The sequence below is a fragment of the Babylonia areolata genome, chromosome 18 (genome assembly GCF_041734735.1).
Source record: "Babylonia areolata isolate BAREFJ2019XMU chromosome 18, ASM4173473v1, whole genome shotgun sequence".
In the NCBI taxonomy this organism is placed as follows: Eukaryota; Metazoa; Mollusca; class Gastropoda; order Neogastropoda; family Buccinidae; genus Babylonia; species Babylonia areolata.
In genome coordinates this window covers 57,445,609-57,468,129 of record NC_134893.1, presented here as the reverse complement: position 1 = coordinate 57,468,129, position 22,521 = coordinate 57,445,609, and the positions used below count along the sequence as shown (strand labels likewise).

Below are 22,521 nucleotides of genomic sequence, written 5' to 3'. Positions count from 1 at the left end.
AAAGTACAAACATTTTGCTACTTTCTACATTTACACAATAAGTTCAAAATAATGTGCTGCTTTCCACAACTGCAATTACATACAAAAAGTGTGAGGGTAAGTTCAAAATAATGTGCTGCTTTCCACAACTGCAATTACAAAGTACAAGAAGTGTGAGGGTGCAGTCTTGCATTTATTTATTTTTTTAAATAATCTCTACATGTTTAGTATTCTAAAACAGGATTGTCAACAGGCTGCTGCAAAAAAAAAAACAATGACATTCTATTTCATCTAGTTTGTGTGTATGTGTTATAAAGTTATTTCATGTTCACTGAAACAAAAGGATTCATTCTATCTTCACCAACAGCATACAACAAACAGAAAAGAAGTACAGTTCAATTCATGTTCAATATCTTTATTTGAATGATGGTATAATAAAATGGTAATGCCCACCTTTGTCACAATCCTTCCAAACGGGTGTAGATCTGAGCATTGACTGATTGATTGAAATTATATGGGGGAAGCAGGGCTGGGGAAGGAGGAGGGGGGAGACGTGCTATATGCTGCAACTTTCCTGTGGATAATTTTCATCTGCCTAAAGTTTTCCTCTTTTTTTTTTCTTTTTGTTGTTGTTGTTGTTTTTGTAATACTTTCTCTCTCAAGAGCTGTAAATGATCTGTTGCCATCCTGTTCACCAGCAACCCAATGGCCCACAATCGTTAAAAAATGGCAGGCAAAATTTGTTGGACCCATTGAAAAAAACAAAAGATGCCATACTAACTGTGACTTTTTTTTTTTTACTTAAAAAAGTGCTTCACCACCTATTTGGAAGGATGTGACACCATATGCCAGATTCTGCAGCTATACAGGTACATGTATATATACAATGCCATAGCAGATTTAAGTACAAAAACATTTCACAAGAATCTGTCAGTGTCACACAAATACAATTACCCGGTATATGTTTTCCACCATACAGTCTGGTGAATCGCACATACAGTACAAATATACAGTAGCTGCTTACTTCATAGTCCATCTGATCAACTGCGGACATTAGACAGCGGCTCTGAAAGCGAAATGCAATTCCTACAAAACATACAACCTCAATAATTGTCGTTTTAAACATTGTCAGCTACCATAATCAAAACAACATTGTATTCCTGGTGTAACAATATTCAGCACATACAAAGTCTCTCCGTTGCACATACAACTCCTACAGTAATATAAACTTTAAACTTGTCAGCTACCGTAATCAAACAACACCATATCCTTGTAACAGAATATTCAGCACACATCATTAATGCCTCAACTGCACAATGTCTCTCCTTAACACACTCAACCCATTCTGCACATACGATCTCCACAATCATCAACTTAACATATCAGCAACTGTAATCAATTAACACCTGTATTCTTGTAGTCACAGATCAGCACACGTCTCTCCTTTGCACATGCAACCCATACAGTACATGCAAACTTCCACAATCGTCATCTTAAAACATGTCAGCCACCGAAATCACTCAACACAATATCCTTGTACCAGAAAACTCAGACATTATGTCTCAACCACACCATCAGTTTCTCTCCTCAGCACAAGCAACCCATTCTGAACATACAACCACATCTGTCATCTTAAAGCATGTCAGGTACCATAATCAAACGACACAATATCCTTGTAACAAAATATTCATCACACGTAACATCTCTCCTTAGCGCATGCAACTGAAACAGTAGTAAGTACATACAAACACCGCAACTGTCGTCCAAAAACATGACAGCTACCTTAATCAAACGATAAAGTATCATTTTAACAGAATACACCCCATATAATAATGTCTCTCCTTTGCACTTGCACTCAGGAGTTGAGTTGCCCTTAATGACAAAACATTCCATGCAAATTATCACCAAGTCATTAAAGAAAAACCAATACATATAAAATTATGTACACACAGTCTTGCATAAAAAGGGCAAAAAACAACCAAGAATGAAAACTAATCTACCAAGTTAAAAATTGATGAATAAGTTATAAAAAAAATGCTCAGTATCAAGTTCAGAGAGGACAAAAAAAAAGAAAAAAAAAGGAAAAGTTCATTTTCAAAACTAAATAAAAAGAAATGGAAAAGAGGAAACTACCTGCACAATTCATTCCAGAAGGCTGGAAAACATTTTTCTTTTGTGGTGAAAACAAAATCTTTCCCTACTAAATAAGACAAAACATTGTGTTTACCATGCCATGTAAAGCCACCTAACTGCTGCACTTTCATACTGTGCCGAAAATAAAACAACCTCTGAATAAATCAAGTTTTTTTCATACAAAAATCAAACCCACAGCAGTTCTTTCCTGGAACTAAGACTTGTTTCCAAATTTCAATGAGTAGGCAAAAACACCTGCCAGCTATTCTATTCAAGCTTTAAACTATACTGTAGAATAATATTTTAATGCCACAGAGTGGTCATTTTTTCTTCTTACCATATTCTACTGATGACTTTGTTCTCCAGAACATGTTTAGGTGCTTGAGGTATCTTTTTCTATCTGTTGCTGTTCACAGCCCAGCTGACCACAAACCGGTCGTCTAGAACATGAAAATTCTTCTTCTTTTTTTCTTTTCTTTTTTTAAACACCACAACAAGAAAACTGGGCTTAAGTAGAAAAGAAGTCACATTCATGCACACAAGCCTAGGACATGCCTGTAACCTTGACCATGCCATCAATTTTTCATTTGAGGAGCATACAATAAAACCAAAAAAAACATCTAACTTGAACAAAAAAATAATTCTACCCCATGAGAGGGTGTCACCTCATGGTTTGAGTGTGCGTGCCAGCTATCTGAGTTCAATATTTGTGTAAATGGGTGTGTCTATTACCTGTGTTGTTTCCTGAATACCATGGATATGCTGTGTTATGATAGCTCTGCCATAACTGATGCCAGATTGGCACCCTCGCTCCGCAAGGATGGTTACAAGCTTGTACACACGTCAACCCCTACAAAAGTCGGGTTTGTGTATCATGGATTTTAATCACACACATCCTGAAATAGCTCTGCCATTACTGTTATTAGACTGGTGCCCTCGCTCCACGAGAACGGTTACAAGCTTTTGCACCTGTCAACCCCTACCCAGCAGGGTTTGTGTATCATGGATTCTGAATGGACCAGCAAGCAGAAAACAAGAGGATGACCAGAAAGCAGAAAGAAAAGTGAAAAGCCAGAAACACAGCACTGGAAAAGAAGATATTCCTAGCTCAGAATTTCCTGAAGGTGGGGGTACTGTTTATATTGAAGGAACTTGAGGAAAGTTTACCCCCCCTTGACAAAATCAATCCATAAACAGAAACAAATAAATGCACAAGTCTGTAGCACTCAAATTTCAAAAGTTTACAAACATGACACAAACAGCTGTACAAATTATCAGATCAAATGCTTGAAATTCATGATGCCAAGAATTGGTTCAGAAATATGAAATAAAATAACTAAAAAATAAACATACACTGAAAGGGAAAAGACAAGAATTAAATGTGGGATGTGATTAAAAAAAAGAAAAGAAAAAAAGACAAATGGATATACAGTCAATGAATGATTTGTTTTCACTGAGTTGCTAAGTTTTCAAAATCAACTCCTACACAATGAAGAAACAGCCAAGAATGGCAGGTTTTCAAAACATCCATGGTCTTTCCATCTATTCAAACAATTTCTTGGATTTCACAATGGATAGTCACAATGTTTCACACACTTGTTTCACAATGTAAACACATCTGATTCAGTTATATTGTTTAAAGCAAATCAAGGTTTATGTCTAAAGGTATGATAAATTCAAGAACTGACTAGAAAAGAAAGTGGAAGCATTCACCGATTTAATGTCCTGCCAAGTTTCATTGTGCTTCAATTCTCTCTACATAAACATTCTCAATTGAGAATTGAATATGCTTTCATACAATCATTCCAGATTGTGAGTCAGAAATTTAGAAATTCCTTAATCTACAGTGTCACGCCATAATGGCGTAAGCTTATATATAACAGCACTTTGATCCTATTCCTGTGTCAAAAACAACAAATCAAAACAGATTTTTTTTTTTTTTAATCTGCATCTGTCTGCAGAAGCATAATTTCGATCTGACCTTCATTATCTCAATGTCAAACACTGAGCACTTCTCTGATGCAAAGGCACAAACAAGCTGAAATCTGAAGGCATAAAACTTTATCAGTATGCTTTGACATCAGTTCAATATATTGATAACCTACTTTTCAAATTTTCATTACCTGACTTGAACTGACTTTTTTCTGGTTTTTTTGTTTTGTTTTGTTTTTTTGTTTGTTTGTTTGTTTATATCATTTTAATAACCCTTACAAATCAGCAGTCTGTGGTCAGGCAGGGGGGATATTCGCATGGAGGAGCGAGTCAAAAATGTGACACAGTGTGCTCAATATTTTGTCCTGAAATCACTACAGAGTGCAAAATTCACAAAGGCACATGTGTGGTGAAAATGTATTGATGTGATCCTCCTCATTGTAACAAAAAAAACAAATAACAAAAAAACACAAAAAAAACAAAACAAAAAAAAAACGTTTAAACAAAAACAGTATATGAGTGCTACAAAATTATTATCAAACTGACTAGTATACGCAAGAGGGCTAACTCTACAGATGAAGAAAAAAGAGGGGGAAAGGAAAAGTCTGAATGCATTTATAAAAAGCTAAGCTCTCAATTATTAAACTTTTCTTTCTTTTCTGTAAACAGCAGATGTGGTGTGGCATATGCATGGATCTGTCTGCACATTTTGACACATTCTTGAAACTGAAACCAAAATCAAGGTTAAACAAAACTTCTTTCTGCTATAGCAGTGCCCTGGTTATGAGAAACAGAATGGTTTTAAAGAGAATTCAGAGGAGTTATGGCACCTTTGATCTATCTGATCTACCATAGAACTGTTTGCCATAAGGCTGTAAGGGTTTCTTCAATCATCTTAAAATTCTAAAAGCCAGAACGGTTGTTGAAAAATTCATTCAGGTCTAAAGTGTGTTTATAAATGCTGACAGATCTTCCTAAGGCAAATCATGGTGTCTGCATCAAAGAAGTAAATAATACTTTTTTTAATAGTGAAAAAAACAAAAAACCAAAAAAAACCAACCCGAATACATACAGGTTTACTTTTTGACAAGGAAATGTGCACAGACATTTTGTGTGGTTACTTGATTGCATTTTCTTCAGAGATATTGCTTCTCAAATAATATACTTGGGTACAAAATGTGTACACTCAGATGCATCATGTTGTTATTTCTTACTTTTCAAATAAACCCCCCAAAATTTAAAAATAAATTTTAAAAATTTAATCAAAAAAAAAAAAGGGAGGTCTGCATTTTATACACAAACACAAACACTTGCATGAAAACACACACAGGAGATTTTAACAGGGTGTGTTGGGACAAGTGACTTCTAAAACTAAAAGACCACAGAGATGAAGAGAACACACAAGTGACAACTAAATCACACTTTCTTGGTTTATGTTTCACTTTTAGTCGTGCTTACAGTACATAATTGTACAAGACATTTAAAATGCTGACAAACAACCAATGAAAAAAATCTCATGAAAAATTTTTTCTCCCTCTCTCTCCCTCTCTCTCCGCTCTCTCTCTCCCCAAACACTAATGCCCAAGATAATGAAAGTGATAGTTCCATGCACACCCCATTGAGTGCAATTGGTAAAATATGTATAATTTGCATTCAAATCCACAGAAAGGTTTTGTAAGAGTCCAAAATATGTTAAGAGTCTTCACACACACACACACACACACACACATTTTTTTTTTTTTTTTAATTAAATTCACATTCTTTCTGACTTCACCTGTAAAAATGGATACAAAAAATGAAACAAAGGAATTAAAACCGGCAAAAGCGATACCAAAATAATTAACAGTCAAATAGCACGAGAACACAAGGTAACATTATGAGTGGAGTTCAGATGGGAGGTATGAAGGATGAACACTGCAATATATTTTGACAATCACCCACTCTGTTCACAATTCAAACACCACAGGAAATATGTTTCCCACCCCCTGCTCTCTTCCCAACTCAAATACTACAGTTTGTTGACAACTCCCAACACTCTTTCTGATTCACACACACCATTTAATGGTGGCATTCCCTACATTCTTTCTGATTCACACACTACAGCTTGTTGTTCACATCCCCCTTACATTCTTTCTGATTCATACACTACAGCTTGTTGTTCACATCCCCCTTACATTCTTTCTGATTAACACACTACAGTTTGTTGCTGACATCCCCCTTACATTCTTTCTGATTCACACACTACAGTTTGTTGTTGACATCCCCCTTACATTCTTTCTGATTCACACACTACAGTTTGTTGTTGACATCCCCCTTACATTCTTTCTGATTCATACACTACAGTTTGTTGTTCACATCCCCCTTACATTCTTTCTGATTCATACACTACAGCTTGTTGTTCACATCCCCCTTACATTCTTTCTGATTAACACACTACAGTTTGTTGTTCACATCCCCCTTACATTCTTTCTGATTCATACACTACAGTGTGTTGTTCACATCCCCCTTACATTCTTTCTAATTCATACATTACAGTGTGTTGTTGACATCCCCCCTACATTCTTTCGGATTCACACACTACAGTCTGTTGTTGACATACCCCCTACATTCTTTCTGATTGACACACTACAGTTTGTTGTTGACATCCCCCTTACATTTTTTCTGATTCATACATTACAGTGTGTTGTTGACATCCCCCTTATAGTTTGTTGTTGACATCCCCCTTACATTCTTTCTGATTCATACACTACAGTTTGTTGTTCACATCCCCCTTACATTCTTTCTGATTCATACACTACAGCTTGTTGTTCACATCCCCCTTACATTCTTTCTGATTCACACACTACAGTTTGTTGTTGACATCCCCCTTACATTCTTTCTGATTCACACACTACAGTTTGTTGTTGACATCCCCCTTACATTCTTTCTGATTCACACACTACAGTTTGTTGTTGACATCCCCCTTACATTCTTTCTGATTCACACACTACAGTCTGTTGTTGACATACCCCCTACATTCTTTCTGATTGACACACTGCAGTTTGTTGTTGACATCCCCCTTACATTTTTTTGTTGACATCCCCCCTACATTCTTTCGGATTCACACACTACAGTCTGTTGTTGACATACCCCCTACATTCTTTCTGATTGACACACTACAGTTTGTTGTTGACATCCCCCTTACATTTTTTCTGATTCATACATTACAGTGTGTTGTTGACATCCCCCTTATAGTTTAGTTTGTTGCTGACATCCCCCTTACATTCTGATTCACACACTACAGTTTGTTGTTGACATCCCCCTTACATTCTTTCTGATTCATACACTACAGTGTGTTGTTCACATCCCCCTTACATTCTTTCTAATTCATACATTACAGTGTGTTGTTGACATCCCCCCTACATTCTTTCGGATTCACACACTACAGTTTGTTGCTGACATCCCCCTTACATTTTTTCTGATTCATACATTACAGTGTGTTGTTGACATCCCCCTTATAGTTTGTTGCTGACATCCCCCTTACATTCTGATTCACACACTGCAGTTTGTTGTTGAAATCCCCCTTACATTCTTTCTGATTCACACACTACAGTTTGTTGTTGACATCCCCCTTACATTCTTTCTGATTCACACACTATAGTTTGTTGTTGACATCCCCCTACATTCTTTATGATTCACACACTACATCCCCCTTACATTCTTTCTGATTCACTACAGTCTGCTGACAAGACCTGACAATCTTTCTGATTCAAACATAACAGTTTGCTGACAACTCCCGTACATTCTTTCTGATTTCTGTCATATCCATACCACTTCCAGACACTCTTCCAAATTTTGTATGGAATTTTAATGCCTACAGACATCATGTTTAAGCATGCATATCATGTTAAATCACGCATTGAGAAAATTCACTCATCATATTCTCAACCTCTAGCAGTGTGAATGAAACAAAGAGATAAATTGGGTGACTTCAGGATCCAAAATTCATGAGCCTCCCTAAACAGCAAAAATACCTACAACTACCAGAGGTTTATGTTCAAACTGTCTGCAATCGCAATGTTGCTTCCGCACTGAGCAGCTTCTTTTATGTGTGGGGATATCACAGTAATTTATACACAAAATGAACTGTCATACTACAACAGAGTATATATTATCGTTCTCTCTTTGATGTTTTTTTTTAAAGGAAACCAGTGTGACAGCAGAAGACATAACATGACAATAACAAAAATATTAATATGCGTTTATATAGCGCATTTGTGCCTAAACTTTGTGCATGTTGTGCGATATACAAGCATACATGTCAGAACATGCATGTTTTTGAGTGAGGGTTTGAAATAACAAGAACATAAACTGACCCTATTCATCCAGTTCACTCATGGATCTTCCTCCTGTTTCTTCATTTCTGTTTTCTGATCAGCTGTGCTTTAGAATCAAGCTGATAAACTGATTGTGTAAATGCAAGGCAGCTGACAGAACTAGATGCCGTGCCCTAACAAAAAAATGCAGTGAGGGCTTCTCATGGCAGACTGCCACCAGTGCCTTGCAGCTGCTCGAGATGGGTGACACAGCTGAGTGTGCCCCTGTCATGTCTGCAGGTGTACCATGCCCCACCTGCAACTGCTCGTGTGCTTTGGACTTTGGGGTCTAGAGCCTCATACATGTCCCACTGCTATCATTAATGATAGCACAACGTACCATCATCCACACTTCCTGAGAGACAACCATGATGCAAGACAGGTAAACAGCCTACAAAGTCCTTGCCCCATACATTAAAAACACAATAGTCTACACATGCAATGGACAATAATTCTTTAAAAAAAATTGTTTTCAAGCCATCACAAACTGCAAATACATATAATGCACAACTACACATGCATACACACAAAATGCAAGATTCTACTTCTGCTTGTTCTAGCCTCCATAACCTCACCATACACTGATATTCATAAACACATCAAATGCAGTGTGCCATTCAAGTCTGTCCTAAAGACATATTGCTGAGCACTATGTATAAAACATGCATGCGCCTGAATCCCAGTTCACAATAGAATGGATTATCAAAAATTATTTACATGTACATGCACATGTGTACAAAGAATCTAGACATCGTAACAAGAGTGCTTCTCTTGTCTTCTTTTCTTATTTTTGCTGTCCCATCACCTGCACCATTTCATAGGCATCACTCCCATACTGCTTATTCCAAGCCCCCATTACACAACCACACCGGTGTTCCCCTGTTGCAGTCCCAACATCAGCAGTTCCCAGGGAGCTATTAATGTTAGGCTGCCAGAAGGCCACACACCAAAGGGAGACCCTGTTCTACAGCTGAGTCACTTCCATGATTCAGTAGTCTGTTCTGATTTACAACATACTTAGGACACGACCTTCTAAGCCCCCCTACTGATGACAAATCGTTCAGTCACAGAGCCAGACTGAGTGAGCATCCACCCCTCCTCTCAAGAGTCTTGAAACAAGAAGACAGTACAATGAAACATCTTGTAGTCCACACACATTCCATGAATCAACTAACTAGTACACAGATTGCTGGATTGTTGTTTTGAAACGACCAAAATGTACATGCTATCAGTATCAGCAGTAAATATTTTTCAAAATATTAAACACTACTGAATTCTTCATAAAAGGTTGTTTTTTTTAAGTAAAATGTTCCAGCCAGTGTAATTGTTTGTGACCTGGTAAAATAGAAGAAATGAACTTATGAAGTTTTCAAGTTCAACAAACTTATAGTTATACAAGTTATAGATCTATACTGTAACTATGCCAGGAATAACTTATTTTTTTACTGGTCATTACACTACTTTGCAGTGTAAAAACCTAAGAAAATCACACAAAATCATGTTATATACTCTATGTGGAATATATGTTAATTATACAAAACAGTGCAATAAAAAGAGAGATTCAAATTGATGCACAAAAATATATAACTCCTTCAGTCCTTGGGCTTTTTTAGGCTGAAAACTGCAAAGTCATACTTGCAGCAAGAGAAAAAAAGGATGTATGCTAACCAGATAATGTATTCATGAGGGAAAAAATGGATGTGGTGAAGAAGGGAAGGTGGAGCAGGGGGTCAGACTGAAAAATAAGGAAAAGAAAACACATAGGAATATTCTGTTACTTGTTTTGAAATCTGTTTTGTTGTCTCAAAATACAAATTCATCTCTCTTTTATATATATATATATATATATTTCATCAATGTAGGCTTGCCGTTAAGTTTGATCTGTCTTTGCTGTTAGTTATGCTGAAAATGTTCATGCTCATCCAGTATGGCATCTTCTTTAGTATAGTGAACACAAGCCAATGCCTGAATCAATGCTTTAGAACACACATACTTTTTCGGTTATTAATTGCTGATAATTTCACCCTTTCGTTTCGGCCAATGGGATAAAAACAAGACCACTCCCTCATCAATACATAAGATCCAAGATGGCAGTTTGGGCAAGACACAAGAATCTACTCTGGTCAAAATCTTAACACTAGCTCAACTGACTTTCCTGCATTATAAATACGGCCATGCAGCTCAAAATCAAATTTAAATCTAATGATCAAATCAAACACATGATGACCACACAAACAAGAAATGCTAAAGAGTAAGACTAACACTACAGAAAAAAAAAACATAATGCAAATAAAATTGGTTTTAAAGAACCCACAAAAAGCCCAACTGCAAACTGCAAATCAAATAAAGTATAAACAGCTGTCAAAGAAGAAATCAGAATGTCCACACATAACATACTGTTTTACCTGTAAAATACATGGAACACAAAAATGTACCAGGGAAGGAAATAAACACACACACACACACACACACACACAAGGTGCAAGTGTAAAATTGTGAAATACATAGAACATAAAACCGTACCAAGGAAACAAACAAACATCAACACACAAACACGAGGTATCGTAACACAAAAACAAAAGGACACCATGCCCTATTAAGCGCTACAACAACATATCCTCCACAATAAAGCTGTCCGCTCCTTGTTGGTCCGCTGACAGTCCTGTCAAGGTGGCGTCGTGCACAAACTGATTGCTCACAGTCACCTGGCCCCCAACCTGGCTTACCTCCCCCTGTGTCACTTCCTTCGTTGCCGCAGACACTGACATGGAGTCCGGAAGTGACGCAGGCACTACATGGAATGGCCCTGACAACACAGGCAAGCTCATGGTCGCTGAAGAGTCCGAGGATGGTGCAACCGCTGTCGACAAAGCACATGTGTCCATTGTTGCTGTCAAAACAGCAGAGTCTGTGGCACCGAACACAGCAGTCGGCTGCAGAGCAGAGGTGGAAAAAAAGGCAGGGGAGGGGCTGGCACTTAAAGACACAGTGTGGACAGCAGACATCTCTGAGTGTCCGTCTGACATGCCCGGCTGCCTGCCCGCTATTTCTGTAGATTGTCCCTCTTGACCTGTGCCTCCTACCACCACGTAACTGGGCACCCCCAGCCCCTCCCCTCCCCCCTGTGAGCTTGCTGCCAGTTCTGAAGTCTGAGTGTTGCTCTCCACCACCATGTCCGTGGAAGGTGGAGGCTCGGTCTTGATGATCACCTGACCGTTGCCACTCGCTGCACACAGGTTCAAGAACTGTAAGAGGTCTATGGAGTGGGTGAAGGTGGCCATGGAACCCCCCTGGCCTTGTAATGCTGACACTGAGGCTTGTGGCAACGTGACAGTCATTTTCTGAGCACTGTCACCAGCCTCCTGCTGAGGCTGAGGCCCCAGAATAGTCTGAGGTAAGCACAGTGTTACCTGCGGCACTGTGTTCGTCACCAGCGGAGCGGGCACTGAGGCCTGAGTGAAACACACACCAGCTGGAGCATGGATCTGGGAGGACCCTGCACATGGTGCCGTCCCTTCAATGGACTGCAGTACTTCAAGGCCAGAGGTCACTGGCACACTGTTGGACAATGTTGACACGGAAGACACACCGCTGACAACAGTGGCAGAACTCTCCACAGGTGCCACCGCCTCCTCCGTTTCCATGGCTTCAGACGTCACAAGAACATGGGAGGAGTTTACCTGCAAGGTGGCGACACCACTGCCATCGACTTCAGCGGCTGGCGGTGGAGATCCGGTTCCCTGCTTCACAAGAACACAACGGTGGTTCTGCTCACCACTCTGGTCCATGGGCTCTACAGCCCTGCTGTCTCCAGATTCAGCACTCTTGTTCCCTGCCTCCACCTTCACCACTGTCTGCTCAGCTTCACTGGTGTCTTTCACGGTCATCACCTCTGCCACTGTGGGAACCTGGCCCAGAGATGGGAGAGAGACCTGGGATGTGGTGGGGATGGTAAGGGGAGTGGTGGAGGAGGTGGTGGTGATGTTCATGGAGGGCCCAGTCAGACGCAGGAGGTGTTTCAGCATGCTGGTCCCTTCCGGCTGGGGCACCAGGCACCGCGCTTCGGGCTTGGGAGCATCACTCTCCACCTTCTGGGATGCCACTGCAGAGTTGGAGGCCATTCTTCCTTTCTTCTTGCTGGGGGACTTCTGAGCCGCAGCTGCTGGGGGTGGCTTCCTGTCTGCAGGTCTGGCTCCAGGCTTCTTCACCTCAGCCCTGGTGCTGAGGACAGGAGCAGCCACAACCTGACCTGGCACCAAGGTCATGGGCACAGAGGACGCTGGGATGGCCTGAACGGTGGAGAGTCCCAGCAATTTCTGAAACATGTCCAGCGACACTTGAGACGTCATAGAGGTGGAGGAGGCACCCGGAGCCTGCATGGAAGCCATGACAGGAATGGGTGTGAAAGCCGCTCCTGTTGTTCTGGTGGTGATCATGGCAGGAGTGGTGGCCAACACGATGGGGGCGGCTGCTGCGTTGGGAACAATGAGCTGAGAGTTGGGCGCCGCTCTGGAGCGGGCGGGTGAGGACTTTGGCGCCGGCTGAGCACTGACCACCTTGGTGCGTGATCCTCGCTTGGGAATGGCCCGGGAGGGGCTGCTGTTTGCCACAGGGGTGGACAGGGCCGAGGTGGAAGTATCCATGCTTTCAATCTGGTTGGCAGCTTCCAGCAAAGCATCCAGCCCCTGAGACTGAAGAGGACTTGATGTCCCACTGGTGGATGCGGTCTTCTGCTTAGCCTTGCCTGCAGGGCTGTCGGTCTTCTTGGCTCTCTTCATTTTCTTGGTCACCATGCCCGCTGTTGGGCCCGCTTTACCTTTCTTGCTGATGGTCATGTTCCTGCGCCCAGACAGCAGTGCCTTCAGGCTGACCTTTGTGGCCGCTGAGGGGTCAGACTTTTCACCCGCCTTCTTCATCTTCTTGGCCTTCCCATCCTTTTTCAGTGCACCTGTTTTCTGACCTACTTTGCCTTTTCCCTTCTTAACCAAGCTGCCAGCAGCTGGGGGTTTCCTTTTGGTCCCCTTGCCTTTTCTCTGTGGGGACACAGACTTAGACGCTGAGACCACTCTCCTGGTACCACCACCTGACGACTGCTGAGAGGTTTGTGGAGGCGTCAGTCGGAACTCAATCTCATGAGATTCTTTGGATTTTATCAGGACAAAGCCACTGTTGTTCCTGGATAACACCTCAGAACTTGCCTGTTCTCCTGAGGGCAAAAAAGAAAAGAAGAAAAGAAAATTACAGAATTTGCTGAACATGAATTAATGACCGATGACCTCAATTACATTTGACAACATAAATGATAATCAGAAAGTAGAAACACTGACATAACAATGGGGATTTTAGCGACAGCAGCAGTACATATTCTGGCAGCAGTAGAAGTAGTAGCAACAACAATGCATCTTCTGAGGATCTGTGTCAAAACGATACGATAAACTAAATCCAAATTACCCTGGCTCCACATCTTCCATTCTGATATGGATCTGCTGATTTTTAAAAATCATTATTATCATCAAAGATCAATATTTTAACATTAACTAAAATCAACAATCATCAAAATGGATGAACAGACTGTAAATAAATTCACTCACCATCAACCAATGTTACAAACATCAAGCTGCACACAACATGTATGACCAAAGTCATGCATTCATCAGTTCCATAAGATTATATTCAATCATTACCTAAAGGTCAGATGCATATCACAGATCAACAGTGAACATACTTATAAAAGCAACCAAAATGTACATATGTAACAGTCAAAACAGGAAAAGAGTTTACCTGGTGTTTTCCCCCAACGGATAGCATAGTCATGGTCACATAGGGGAAATGCTTGTATCTGTTCAGGAACCACCGCTTCTTCATCCGTGTTCTGCAAAGTAAATAAAATCTTGTTTTGGTTTCTTTCCACCAATTTCAGCACCTATGGCAAAAAAAGAAACTTCATTTATCAGAATTCTTACCCATTTGTAGCAAATTATTTGTAAAACTAAAAGGTTAGCCATATCTACATAAAATCACCTTCTAAACTTGTTTGTCAATGAAAGAAAGATACACAATCATTGTGAATCACACATCACTTCTAATTTTAAAAGTGAAGACATGATGGAAAAATCTGTCAAAACCTTTCAGGCTTGCTGGCATGTATAAAAACTTAGTATACAATTGGTTTCTATCAAGAGATGAAATCAGGGTAATAACACTGAAAAAAATCAGGTAACATCTGCCAAATTCATTTCTCAGTTCCAGTACTTCTGACAATGTATATCAGTATTTTGTAGCCTCTCTCTTTTTCTTCATGCACAAGTTGTTGGGTTTCTATTGTTTGTTGTTGTTGTTGTCGTTGTCTTTTTTGTTTGTTTGTTTGTTTTTGTTGTTGTTTCTTCCAATATAGAGATTGGCAGTCCAAACAGTGTAAGCATGTGAGAAGTAGAAAATATATTAGTCTTACAACATGTCTATGCATTAACTTACTCACTGTGTTTCTGTAAAACAAATCTTTATATGAAATATGTAATCAAATTTTTTTTTTCAAGTAAAATAATCACATGCTCCATAACTGAAAACAACAATGACAACGACAAAACAAAGGTGAAAGTTAAAGCACATGATGCGCAAGTTATGTATCTGAACAGCACTTGATACTGTTATACAAAGATAATATCTGTGTATAATATGATTGAAAGAAGACATAAGGCTGGCTTTTGAATTTGTTTATTATTACTAGTCTAAGTCTTCTTGCCTTTCTCTTCTGCGAAACACCATGACCCAGCATTTTTCTCTGAAAGAAAGTAGATGACATTGTGTATTGTGATAAGTTCAAATCAGTGATGGATGACATGGTGTGTTGCAAATGCTAAATTAAAATATGAAGGGGGAGAAAAATAACAAGAAAAAACAGAAAATGAAGAATCATGCACCTTACCCTGTCATCTGAATCTGCAGGCTGAGAGCCACTGTCTTCACTGGCTTGGTTCTCATACACTGCATAGGCTGTAACATAAACCAAAGTGTGAAACCTGACATACATCGCATAGGTTGCAACATAAAACAGAGTGTGAAACCTGACATACATACATGGCACAGGCTGCTACATAAACCAGAGTGTGAAACCTGACATACATGGCATAGGCTGGTACATAAAGGAAAGTGTGAAACCTGACATACACAGCATAGACTGCAACAAAATCCAGTATGAAACCTTACACAGCATAGACTGCAACAAAATCCAGAATGCGAAACCTGACATACACAGCCGAGGCTGCAACATAAACCAGAGTGTGAAATTTGACATACACAGCAAAGGACGTAACACATACCAGCATGAAACCTGAAATATACAACAAAGGCTGCAAGTGCTACATAAACCAGAGAGTGAAACTTGTCATACACACCATACGCTGCAACACAAACCACATTGTGAAGCCAGATATATATGCTATAGTACTTGTATATTATAACATGTACAAAAAGTTTGTATTTGTTCACATGCTGGCACACATATATTGACCTTATAAGAGAGCAGCATACATCTCGTCTCTTGACATGTGTGCCCATGAGGGAAGGAACAGGGAGGCACATCATCATTTTTGGTTCAACTTTTTACTTTGTTTTCATCTTTCTTCAGAAGAGGGTAGGAGTAGTTTTGACTAGTTTGGATTACTGTTTATCAATTTATCAGTACCTCAACCATAGTTTACAATCTCACTTTTCACAACTCTGTATATGTGCATGAGTTCCATGTATACACTCAATAAAGAAAAGTATCTCGCAAGTGAATACATTTTCTTGCAAATGAACACATGCAAACTCACAAACACACAAATGCAAGAACACAAACACAATGCCGCACTTAGCAACTGTGGTCAGTGGATATTCAAATGAGTTCGCTGGTCAAAGCTGCATCAAAACCATACCACAAACACATAACATAGTTTCAACTATCATAATCTGTCTCTGAGCTCTTAGTTTCACCTGTGATGATCTCTTTCAAAGTTCTTAGCAAAAAACCCAACATCTGACAGGTGTGATTCAGAAGGTAAAGTACACAAGGCCACTCACAAATCTGAATGAACCTGATTCAGTAAACACACAGGGACATTCACAACTCTGAATGAACCTGATTCAGTAAACACACACGGATACATATGAATCTGAATGAACCTGATTCAGTAAATACACAGGGGCACTCACAAATCTGAATGAACCTGATTCAGTAAACACACAGGGACACTCACGAATCTGAATATTGTAGCGTTGTTTGCGCTTCACCGGAGGCTGGACCTCATTGGGTCGGAGGAAACGGTAAGTCCGGCTGGCATTGCGCCCTTTTCTATCTGTGGGTGATGTCAGTTCCTTCACGTCTGGCAAACTGTGCAGGGCACAACGGAAGTTGGCTTTCCAGCGCTTTGGCTCAGGCTCATCCCCATCCTTGAAAATTCCTGGAAAATGACACAACTGTAAATTTTAAACAATTATCATTGTCAGTATGCTGACTCAAGTGGTAGAGCTTTCATTTTGAGATTTTCACTGGCCTTCAACCCGTCTTGACAAGCAGACATCCAAGTGCATAAGAGTTACGCCTAAAAGGACCATTGTTTTGACCCTGACAAAGACTGGTACAAATAAACTTTAAACTAACAAACCACAAGTATGCAAGTCGTCAGTTGAGAATGTATGCATTTCCAAGGATACCTTGTGACATCGTCTCAATGTCTATGCATACTTTCATCATTTCTGTGCACAGCAGTGTGTTATCTGGATCATTGTAATTTGTATTTTTCTTCCTCTTCTTAATTCATAACCCATGCTAAAATGGATTATGGAATCTGTAATGTGTGCATTTGATCTTCTGCATGCATATACACATAAGACAGAGCAGGCATTGTCTGCACATCTGTTGACCTGGAAGATCAGAAAAATTGTACCCTTAACCCACCAGGAACTGTTACGAATTCAAACCTGAGACCCTCAGAAAGTCAAACTCTATTACCACTTGGCTATTGCGCCCGCTGGAACCTTGTATGTCATTTTTGTGTATGCTTTTCACCTTGTACAATGAGACTGATGTAAATGATTTTTTTTTTTTTTTTTTAAAGAAAAAAAAGGACTTAATGCAAGCATTCAAAAATATGTAAAAATAAACTTTTTATTTATGTATGTGTGTATGTGTATTGTGTGGGTTTATAGGTGCATGTCACTAAACTGTAGCAAACTTTACCTTTGGGAGATGAACAGCCTTTATATCACACAGAAAAAAACGAGATGAAATGCCATTATTTCACACAGAAAAAAAATGATAATGCAGAACTTGTGAAAAAACAAAAAAAGATCAAACGGGACTTCCATACAGCACAGCACAATACTTTAAAATGCAATACATCACAGCATACCTGTATGTCTAGCCCATCTTTCAAACACATCTCCATCTGTCTCCAGGTTCCATCCCAGACGAGATGCATGGCGCCACGATATTTGGAAGACTCCCTCTTCCCGCTCCACCCAGTTCAAACCAAACACTGCCCCTGTGTCAAGAAGATTCTTCAACCAAGGCCGCATTTTCTGTCTGTCAATAGGGCGCACAGGACGGCGCATGTCAAAACTTTTTGCACTGACGCGTTCCTTTGGTCGAATGAGCTTGAATTCATGGCGTTCAGGCTCATCATGGTCAATCTGCAATACATACAATGTGCTGAATGATGCAAACATGTATCCAAGTGGGCACACACACATGCATTGTATACACAATCTGTCTTTTACTGTGTGTGCGTCTATGTCTCACTTGTGTATGTGTGTGAGTGTGTGTGTCTTGTGTTTATGTGTATGTAAGAGTGTGAAACAAAGGGAGAGTGGGTGACTGTGAATCTGTTTATGTATGTAACCAAGTGGATATGCTCGTGTTGACACATGTATGTGTATTTGTAGGATTCTAGGTGGGTTAATAGCTGGGTGAAATATGAAGGTGTTTTGTGTCAACAAATATGCATGTGCAAAATGGTTTGTGTTGGTATAATCGCAAATCTTTCATGTGTGTTCCACATCAGTTACCTCAATAGTTAGGCAGATAATCATTTTTCTCTCTCTCTCTCAAAAAAAAAAAAAAAAAAAAAAGAATGATAGTTTGAGCACATTCTAATCCCTCATACCCTTTCAGATTAATTTGTTTATAATTCTCAGTCTTCTTTGTCTTGCAGAATTAATATATTTTATCGTTAAATTCAGACTTTAACAGCACATATAATGATATATGTTTAGCATCCAAGACAAATCTGAAAAATTTATTTCTTCTTTTTTTTCTTTTTCTGCGTTCATGGGCTGCAACTCCCACGTTCACTCATATGCACACGAGTGGGCTTTTATATGTACGACTATTTTTACCCCACCATGTATGCAGCCATACTCCGTTTTCGGGAGTGTGCATGCTGGGTATTTTCTTGTTTCCATAACCCACCGATCACTGACATGAATTACAGGACCTTTAATGTGCATATTTGATCCTCTGCGTGCGTATACACATGAAGTGGGTTCAGGCACAAGCAGGTGTGCACATATGTTGACTTGGTAGATCGAAAAAATCTCCACCCTTTACCCACCAGGCGCCATTACAGAGATTCAAACCCAGGACCCTCAGATTGAAAGTCCAACACTTTAACCACTCGGCTATTGCGCCTGTCGATCTTATTTATAAAATCAGTTGCTTGCAACTTTGTATGTGACTTTGTCCTACTGCCAACATTGTTTCTCTTGTGTACTGAAGATTTACATTGCTCCTGCTACATGAATGACCCTGGCAACCAGTCTAATATCTGTGTTGTTTGTTGTTGTTTTTGTTGTTCTTCTTTTATCACATGTGCAATAAAAATGAATTAAATAAATTACTTTTCTTGAATGTGCACTGAAAATAAAAAACATCAGTAAATGAATTAACCAAAACAAAATTTGCACCAACTCACCTTCCTTTTCTTCAGATTCCTTCTAAGATTAAAGGGGGTACCAGTTGCAGGCGCTACCGGCGGTGATTCTGTAGCATCGGTTGCTAGCTTGACCACTGTGTGCCCTGACATGTCTACGATGTGAGAATCGTCCTCCTCAACCTGGCTGTTTCCCATTGGGTTGGCATCCCCCTTGGTCACTGCAGAGCTGACCGACTGCTGAACAAAATGCCCTGTGGCCAGTGACGCCAACCACTGGGCATGCTGATGCTGACTGCTTTGTTCCGTCTCCATTCAATCCACCATTAATTTGCTTTTTCCACCAACTTTGTCATGCAACTGCACCAAAACAACATAAAAAAGTATAAGATATGTGTGTGTGTGTGTGTGTGTGTGTGTGAGTGTTGTGTGTATTTGTGTGTGTGCAAGGCAAGGCAAGAGGTTTATTTCATGTACCCCTGCAGAGCATAGGAACATTATACATGGACATCTTTAACACATAACATATAAACAAAAAGAGTGATGTCAAAAAGTACCACATAAAAAAAAAGAAAAAGAAAAGAAAACAACAACAACAAATAAAACAACAAAAGACCCATACATGCTATCAGGCACTTACACATTAACAATCATTTTCCATCAAAACAGGAGAAAAGAAAAAAACAGAAAAAAGAGAGAGAAAAAAAGATTCCCTATCAGTGTACAAAGTTTCACTGCAAAGAGATGTGAATATTGGAGACAAGTGTGTGTGTGTGTGTGTGTGTGTGTGTGTGTGTGTGTGTGTGTGTGTGTGTGTGTGTGTGTGTGTGTGTGTGTGTGTGTGTGTGTGTGTGCAAGTGCAAACAGGACAACTCACTCCGACAAGATAAAGTCTTTATTAATGAGGGTAGTAGAAAAGAATGATTTTTCTAGATGGGGTTATGTGAAAAAAAAAAATGAATGCATATGCATGACATGGTTTTATGTGTGTGACTTAAATACGAGAAGAAGAAAAAACCACACTCCTAGGAAGAAGACCTGTATACCCTGACATTAGTACATTTTGAAAACAAATATTTTAATTTTTTTTCTAAATTTAAAATAAAAACAATATAAAAAAACTACATCTATAAAAATAATTTTGTTTAGAAACAAAGAATATGAACATTCTTATTTTGTAACAAATCTACAAATATATGCATTCATAAGTATGTTACGTACATTAACAATCTAGTCAAACTGGCAACTGATGGTACAACAGGCATGGCTGGCAATACTATCAATTTTTATTTATAGTTTATCATCTCAAACTGAAAGGTCAATAGTATTATCAATATTATGAAATTGTTATATTTAAAAATGTACAATAGATAAATTGACGACAAAAATGATTTTATTTTTTAAAGACAAACATTTTACAAAGGTCTGCTGATCAGCCGAGGAGTTCACACTGTAGGTTCTGCCCAGGAACATGTGGTAACATATAAATATGTCAATATGAAATCTGCTCCCCTCAAAATGCCAATTTCAATGTTCCATATCTGCTAGTTTTACATGCTGTGTTCAGCCATGTATTTCAATTCGAACCATACAAGCAAGCCAAAACCAAACCAAACTTGAAATCAAATGGTGGTGCAAAGCGGGTAGTGAAATGGGCGCCATTACACATGCAAGTTTCACTTTCCTTTTGTTTCTTTGTACAAGTTCATCCACTATCTTTCACGTTTACCCACCACGCCAATGTTTATAAACGCAAACAGACAACAAACGTGTTATTTAAACGCCAATTTCATGTGAATGAGTTGATGAAAGCTGAAACGAGCGCTCATTTTTCATCAAAGATGGATCAACAAACCCCACGCCATTACGACCTCGATTTCAGCCAACAAACATGTCTTCCACATTCCATCAATTTTACCTTCAAACCTTGGCACATCTAATGGCTTTACATGCGTAATCGTTCGTTTTCAAACGGGCAAAAACTTTTGCATATTGAAAACTATCATCAAATCTGCCCCCTGAATTAGAAATAAAGCACAGCACCTCCACCGATTCGCTGGACCCAGTTGCGTGGGTTCGTCAAACACAGTCTCTCTCAACAAGAATGGACATCTTCGACAGGCTTGCAATCGCTGACAATAGGAAAGTGAAACTAGAGTTTACAAACGTAAACTCGTCATAAATCATTATGTAAAACATTATAAACTATTATTTTCAAACGTTTCAAATTTCGGTAATCATTTACAGTCCCCAAAGAACAAGAAATTCGGTGGGCACTTACCTCTTCGTAATGGCCTCCTTTCAGTTTCGCCGGAAGTTGGTCTGTGCGTGCGCCGTTTCAAGGGGAACTAACAAGTTAATTTTATTCTCTTCTTGTTTTTAGTGTAGTTTTGACAGAGCATGGATCTTTCAATTGCATTACATTATTTCTGAGACTAAAATACACGACTGAAAGTAATTTCTTCAGCCTTCTAAAATATACCTTTGAAGCTTTCAGTGCCCGCCAATCAAGCAAGCTGCCAAAATCACGTGATCTTGACCACATGAGTGCGCATGTACAATCGAATGCAAAAAGTCACAAAGAACTGTTAGTTTCGTTTTTTATTAAATGATTTAATGTCCTTGTTCATTTGTGATGCTCGTCTTCGTAGAACTAGAAGGTACTTGTATTTTATCTACTGATTCATTAGGCACATATCCGTGTCGATCACTTTTTTTTAGAGGGTCATGATTTCTCATAGCCCACTATGTTCTAAAGGTAAATTCTCTCACGAGTGACAAAAATCAACGGTGACTGAAATCAAAAGCGGAAGGAACAGATGAAAGAGAAAGACGAAATCATGCCTGTGAAACATACCCAAAGCGATGACTGACTGAGCAAGAAGCATCGACAATTATATAGAAGAAGAAAATAGACGAAATTGACACTGATGAATATTTATATAATTAAAATCAACTGATGAACTTGATAAATAGATGATAATGAATGAAGAAGCATCAATGTACTAACAGAAGAAAACAAATGACGAAATTGACATATCTGAATAAGTGAATGAATAAATAGATAAAATGATGATAATAACAAAAAATCAGTGAAATGCGCGCGCACGTGTGTGTGGGTGTGGGTGTGTGGGGGGGGGGGGTGTTTCTTGATCCGGCTAGTACACTTGCACGCTGGTGGCAAGTTGGCTATCGGAGGACGAATAGTCCAT

At 39.3% G+C, this 22,521-nt stretch overlaps 1 protein-coding gene across 1 annotated transcript; it reads right to left on the bottom strand.

The window, feature by feature from the left end:
• Positions 1-378: 378 nt before the first annotated feature.
• LOC143292941 (uncharacterized) lies at positions 379-21,705 on the bottom strand. Its single transcript, XM_076603650.1, has 7 exons — positions 21,591-21,705; positions 19,352-19,669; positions 17,792-18,071; positions 16,637-16,840; positions 15,325-15,392; positions 14,181-14,271; positions 379-13,605 (listed from the first exon to the last, which is right to left on the bottom strand). The coding sequence occupies exons 2-7, from the start codon at positions 19,622-19,624 to the stop codon at positions 11,003-11,005; spliced, it is 3,519 nt and encodes a 1,172-aa protein (XP_076459765.1). The 5' UTR covers positions 19,625-19,669; positions 21,591-21,705; the 3' UTR covers positions 379-11,002.
• Positions 21,706-22,521: the final 816 nt, after the last annotated feature.

What these genes read in the sequence shown, in the direction of transcription:
- LOC143292941 (XM_076603650.1), bottom strand. Translation starts at nt 19,624, where the DNA reads ATGGAGACGGAACAAAGCAGTCAGCATCAGCATGCCCAGTGGTTGGCG. An exon ending in GGAATCTGAAGAAAAGGAAG is followed by an intron (nt 18,072 to 19,351) that starts GTGAGTTGGTGC and finishes TATGTATTGCAG; the next exon opens with ATTGACCATGATGAGCCTGA. An exon ending in AAGATGGGCTAGACATACAG is followed by an intron (nt 16,841 to 17,791) that starts GTATGCTGTGAT and finishes GTCATTTTCCAG; the next exon opens with GAATTTTCAAGGATGGGGAT.